Genomic DNA, 6,218 nt, shown 5'->3' on the forward strand with positions numbered 1-6,218 from the left:
TTTTTTTTTTTTTTTTTGAGACGGAGTCTTGCTCTGTCGCCCAGGCTAGAGTGCAGTGGCCGGATCTCAGCTCACCGCAACCTCTGCCTCCTGGGTTCACGCCATTCTCCTGCCTCAGCCTCCCGAGTGGCTGGGACCACAGGCGCCCACCACCTCGCCCGGCTAATTTTTTGTATTTTTAGTAGAGACGGGGTTTCACCGTGTTAGCCAGGAGGGTCTCGATCTCCTGACCTCGTGATCCGCCCGTCTTGGCCTCCCAAAGTGCTGGGATTACAGGCTTGAGCCACCGCGCCCGGCCTGGTCTCAAACTTCTAACCTTGTGATTCACCAGCCTCAGCCTCCCAAAGTTCTGGAATTACAGGCATGAGCCACCGCGCCCAGCCTTTAACACTTTTATAAGTAAAAAAAATTATTTTTTCACGAAGACAACATCTTAACCATGTGGCCCAGGCTGGTCTCAAACTCCTGAGCTCAAGTGATCCTCCTGCCTTGGCCTCCCAAAGTGCTAGGATTATTGGTGTGAGCCACCATGCCTGGTATAACACGGTCTCCTAAAAAATTTTTTTTCCCTTTTTTAAAAAATTGATGGCCAGGTGCAGTGGCTCATGCCTGTAATCCCAGCAGTTTGGGAGGCTGAGACGGGCAGATCATCTGGTCAGGAGTTCGAGACCAGCCTAGCCAACATGACGAAACCCTGTCTCCACTAAAAATACAAAAATTAGCCAGGTGTGGTGGTGGACGCCTGTAATCCCAGCTACTTGGGAGGCTGAGGCAAGAGAGTCGCTTGAACCTGGGAGGTGGAGGTTGCAGTGAGCCAAGATCACATCACTGCACTCTAGCTTGGGCAGCAGAGTGAAACTCTGTCTCAAAAAAAAAGAAAACAAATTGTTTCAGATTAATTTTTTTTTTTTTCTTGAGACAGGATATTGCTATGTGGCCCAGATTGGTCTTAAATTCCTAGACTCAAGCGATCCTCCTGCCTCAGTCTCCTGAGTAGCTGGGATTACAAGTGTGAGCCCCTGTAATTATGTTCTCATGCCCCTTGGAGGAAGATGCTGTTCTATTCACCATCACCGTGCCCCCTCCTGGATTTCTGTGCATTCCTCATTAGAAGAGATAGCATAGGCTGGGCAAGAGATAACATGGCATGGTGCCTGGATACCCTCTTCTAGGTAGTGGGTCCAAGAGAGCTGCTCAACAACCGGTGGCTACTTTTATCTGTGTCCCCACGCTCCCATGTGCCATACATCCACCCATGCCTGTATGTGCACCCAACATCCTTGACCCCATATACATCAAAACACAGCTATACACAGGGAAGGCCCAGGATCCTCTGGCCTCAGGACTCCCCTCTTGCCTGCAGGGCCGGCATTACCGCACCAACCACATTGTGATGACCATGGGCTCGGACTTCCAATATGAGAATGCCAACATGTGGTTCAAGAACCTTGACAAGCTCATCCGGCTGGTAAACGCGCAGGTTAGTGTGCCTACCCTGTGGTACCCTTGTGCACATGTGCACTTGCATCCGGGGGCCTTGTGTCATGTGCATAGCTCTCAGTGCTGTCTTTGTTTTCTTTTTTTTTTTTGAGGTGGAGTCTCGCTCTGTTGCCCGGACTGGAGTGCAGTGGCCGGATCTCAGCTCACTGCAAGCTCCGCCTCCTGGGTTTAGGCCATTCTCCTGCCTCAGCCTCCCGAGTAGCTGGGACTACAGGCACCCGCCACCTCGCCCGGCTAGTTTTTGTATTTTTAGTAGAGATGGGGTTTCACCGTGTTAGCCAGGATGGTCTCGATCTCCTGACCTTGTGATCCACCCGTCTCGGCCTCCCAAAGTGCTGGGATTACAGGCTTGAGCCACCGCGCCCGGCCTGTCTTTGTTTTCTATTGTTCTATTGTCATCTATAACAAATGACCACACACTTAGCAGCTCAAAACAACGGAAATACATCGTTTTTCTGTAGGTAAGAAGTTCAGCATGAGGCTGGGCGCGTTGGCTCACGCCTGTAATCCTAGCACTTTGGGAGGCCGAGCCAGGTGGATCACGAGGTCAAGAGTTCGAGACCAGCCTGACCAACATGGGGAAACCCTGTCTCTACTAAAAATACAAAAATTAGCCGGCTGTGATGGTGCACGCATGTAATCCCAGCTACTCGGGAGCCTGAGGCAGGGGAATCGCTTGAATCTGGGAGGCGGATGTTGCAGTGAGCCGAGATAGCACCCCTGCACTCCAGCCTGGGCCACAGAGAAAGACTCTGTCTCAAAAAAAAAAAAAAAAAAAATTCCAGCCTGAGTCTCACCAGGCTATAATCAAGGTGTTGGCAAGGCCGTGTTCTTTCTGCAGTCTCTAGGAGAGAATATAATTTCCTTGCTTTTTCCAACATCTAGAAGTTGCCTACATTCAAAGTCTCTTCTTGGCTCCATCTTCAAAGCCAGCCACATAGCATCTTTCTGACCCTGTTTCTGTAATCACATCCCTTTCTCTCATTCTCACCTCTTCTGCCTCCCTCGTCCACATTTTAATTTATTTATTTATTCAGAGACGGAGTCTTGCTCTGTCGCCCAGGCTGGAGTGCAGTGGCACGCTCTCAGCTCGCTGCAACCTCTGCCTCCCGGGTTCAAGTGATTCTTCTGCCTCAGCCTCCCAAGTAGCCTCAGCCTCCCAAGTAGCTGACTACAGTCACGTGCCACCACTCACAGCTAATTTTTGTATTTTTAGTAGACAGGGTTTTACCATGTTGGCCAGGACGGTCTCGATCTCTTGACCTCGTGATCCACCCCGCTCGGCCTCCCAAGGTGCTGGGATTACAGATTTGAGCCACTGTGTGGCCTAATTTCCCTACTTTAAGTTTAGCTGATGAACAACCTCAATTACATCTGCAACCTTAATTCCCCTTTTGCCATGTAATCTAACGTCGTAATAGGTTTTGGGGATCAAGACATGGACACTTTTGGGCAGTTATCATTTTACCCAATACAGATGTGTTAGTGTTTTGCACTAAGTGGCCTGTGGCTGTGGCTGTGTGCAGTCACTCTCATCAGCAGAGAAACTTGTCTCCCCTCTCCCATCTCAGGCACCCCTTCCCATCAATCTTGTCCTCACTGCAGTGCAATCTCTATCCCCACCTTCCACTCGCTCCCTGCACTGCTATTTCACCAAAACAGCTCTTTTATGTCATTTATTTTTATTCATTTTTTCTTTTTAAACTTTTATTTATTTATTTATTTATTGAGCCAGAGTCTTGCTTTGTCACCCAGGCTGGAGTGCAGTGGCACAATCTTGGCTCACTGCAACTTCTGCCTCCTGGGTTCTAGCAATTCTCCTACCTCAGCCTCCCAAGTAGTTGGGACTAAAGGCATGTGCCACCAACCCTGGCTGATTTTTATATTTGTAATAGACGCAGGGTTTCACTGTGTTGGCCAGGTTGGTCTCAAACTCCTGTCCTCAAGTGATCTGCCCACCTCAGTCTCCCAAAGTGCTGGGATTGTAATCTGAGGTGGGCGGATCACTTGAGGACAGGAGTTCGAGACCAGCCTGGCCAACATGGTGAAACTTTGTCTGTACTAAAAATATGACAAATTAGCTGGGCGTGGTGGCACTTATCTGTAAGACCAGCTACTCGGCAGGCTGAAGCAGGAGAATCGCTGGAACCTGGGAGGCAGAGGTTGCAGTGAGCTGAGATCGTGCCACTGTACTCCAGCCTGGGTGACAGAGTGAGGCTCAGTCTCAAAAAAAAAAAAAAAAAAAGTTTATTGAGTACCTACTGTATACATTGGGGACACAGCACGTGCAAAACAAACATCCTTTTCCTCATATAGGTCACTTTCTTCTTCCTCCACCTCGCTCAGGTGAAAGTGCACCTCCATTCATTATAAAAATTGTGTCTAGGCCGGGCATAGTGGTTCACGCCTGTAATCCCAGCACTTTGGGAGGCTGAGGTGGGTGGATCACGAAGTCAGGAGATTGAGACCATCCTGGCTAACACGGTGAAACCCCGTCTCTACTAAAAAACACAAAAAATTAGCCGGGCATGGTGGCGGGTGCCTGCAGTCCCAGCTACTCAGGAGTTGAGGCTAGAGAATGGCGTGAACCCGGGAGGTGGAGCTTGCAGTAAGCTGAGATCGGGCCACTGCACTCCAGCCTGGGTGACAGAGCCAGACTCCGTCTCAAAAAAAAAAAAAATTTTTGTGTCTTTTGATAACAATCTGACGGTCCTGCAAAACGATTATTCCTGCCCTATAATGTCACACTTAGTTTTTCCACAAAAGTTTTTAATAATAAAGTTGGAATTATTGTAAAAGTTTAGTAAAATTTCAAGTTTATTCTTGCATCTCTGAAGTCCTTTTAAAAAAGGCTAGTGGTCGGCCGGGCGCGGTGGCTCAAGCCTGTAATCCCAGCACTTTGGGAGGCCGAGGCGGGCGGATCACAAGGTCAGGAGATCGAGACCATCCTGGCTAACACGGTGAAACCCCGTCTCTACTAAAAAAAAATACAAAAAACTAGCCGGGCGAGGTGGCGGGCGCCTGTAGTCCCAGCTACTCGGGAGGCTGAGGCAGGAGAATGGCGTGAACCCGGGAGGCGGAGCTTGCAGTGAGCTGAGATCAGGCCACTGCACTCCAGCTTGGGTGACAGAGCAAGACTCCGTCTCAAAAAAAAAAAAAAAAAAAAAGGCTAGTGGTCATGTTTGACTTCAGCCAAAATTCATTTTCACATCCGACCATTGGCTTGCGCGCCAAATGTGTATTTAGAGAAACTGAACCTACGGGATGCATGAATGTGCACACATGTGTGGAAGTGTGGGTCCCCGGGAAGGTGCGGACTCCCGAGGGCTCACTCCATCGCCTCCCCCAGCAGCAGGCAAAAGGAAGCAGTGTCCATGTTCTCTACTCCACCCCCGCTTGTTACCTCTGGGAGCTGAACAAGGCCAACCTCACCTGGTATTTGGGGAAACTGGGGAGCTTGGGGGGGTTGGCATGCCCCGTGGGTCATGACCCTGCCCTCAATGCCCCTGCCGCTGTAGGTCAGTGAAACATGACGACTTCTTCCCTTACGCGGATGGCCCCCACCAGTTCTGGACTGGTTACTTTTCCAGTCGGCCGGCCCTCAAACGCTACGAGCGCCTCAGCTACAACTTCTTGCAGGTGGGTAGGAGCCGGGCTAGAGGGGGCATGCAGCCCCGAGGCCCGACCTGGGCGCCCCAACATACCCCTCTGCCTTCAGGTGTGCAACCAGCTGGAGGCGCTGGTGGGCCTGGCGGCCAACGTGGGACCCTATGGCTCAGGAGACAGTGCACTTCTCAGTAAGCATCTGGCCCAAGAGAGGAAGAGGTTTGCGGCTGAAGCTGGAAACCACCCCTAGGCCGCCCCTCTCGAGTTCCTTCTTCTTTTTTTTTTTTTTTTGATGGAGTTTCGCTCTGTCGCCCAGGCTGGGGTGCAGTGGCGCCATCTTGGCTCACTGCAAGCCCCGCCTCCCGGGTTCTCGCCATTCTCCTGGCTCAGCCTCCCGAGCAGCTGGGATTACAAGTGCCTGCCACCACGCCTGGCTAATTTTTTGTATTTTCAGTAGAGATGGGGTTTCACCGTGTTAGCCAGGATGGTCTCGATCTCCTGACCTCGTGATCTGCCCACCTCTGCCTCCCAAAATGCTGGGATTACAGGCGTGAGCCACGGCGCCCGGCCGCCCTCGAGTTCCTTCTTAAAGCCTCTAAGAACACTGCCCGCCAGCACCTGACCTTTTGCTTCCCCTTGGGGTCTGAGCTGAGTCCCACAGAACCTCACCGGACTCATTGTCTATGAGCAGATAAGGCGATGGCCGTGCTCCAGCATCACGACGCCGTCAGCGGCACCTCCCGCCAGCACGTGGCTGACGACTACGCACGCCAGCTTGCTGCAGGCTGGGGGTCCTGCGAGGTGCGCGGGGCGGGATTTGGGAGACATGGGGGTGGAGACAGGACGGGGCGGGGCCGGGGCCTGGGAAAGAAGGGACAGGGACAGGTGTGACGTGTAACCGAGAGCGGTGTGGCGGGCTACAAGAGCTTGTGGGGGCGGGGCTTGTAGGAGGCAGGGAAAGATTCAGTAACGGGGCGGGGCCTTGGACGGGAAAAGGAGGCGGGGCGTGGGCAAGAGGAGGCCGAGACAGCTATGGGGCATAGTCAAGGGCAGCAGGGCTGGGCTACAAGGGCTTGTGGGGCGAGTCTTTTTTTTTTTTTTTTTTTTTTTTT

At 51.8% G+C, this 6,218-nt stretch overlaps 1 protein-coding gene across 2 annotated transcripts in view; it reads left to right on the forward strand.

Annotated features, from left to right (window-relative positions):
- MAN2B1 (mannosidase alpha class 2B member 1) overlaps positions 1–6,218 on the forward strand; it is a 73,197-nt gene that overhangs the window by 5,075 nt on the left and 61,904 nt on the right. The window contains exons 7-10 of one of the 2 annotated variants that reach the window (XM_031934888.1): positions 1,364–1,480; positions 4,850–4,935; positions 5,019–5,139; positions 5,219–5,297. In XM_031934888.1, the coding sequence (XP_031790748.1) occupies positions 1,364–1,480; positions 4,850–4,935; positions 5,019–5,139; positions 5,219–5,297 (403 nt within the window). The remainder of the gene's footprint in view (positions 1–1,363; positions 1,481–4,849; positions 4,936–5,018; positions 5,140–5,218; positions 5,298–6,218) is intronic. The other variant, XM_031934889.1, reaches the window with a different exon arrangement.

This window comes from Piliocolobus tephrosceles, chromosome 21 (assembly GCF_002776525.5).
Source record: "Piliocolobus tephrosceles isolate RC106 chromosome 21, ASM277652v3, whole genome shotgun sequence".
Taxonomy (NCBI): domain Eukaryota; kingdom Metazoa; phylum Chordata; class Mammalia; order Primates; family Cercopithecidae; genus Piliocolobus; species Piliocolobus tephrosceles.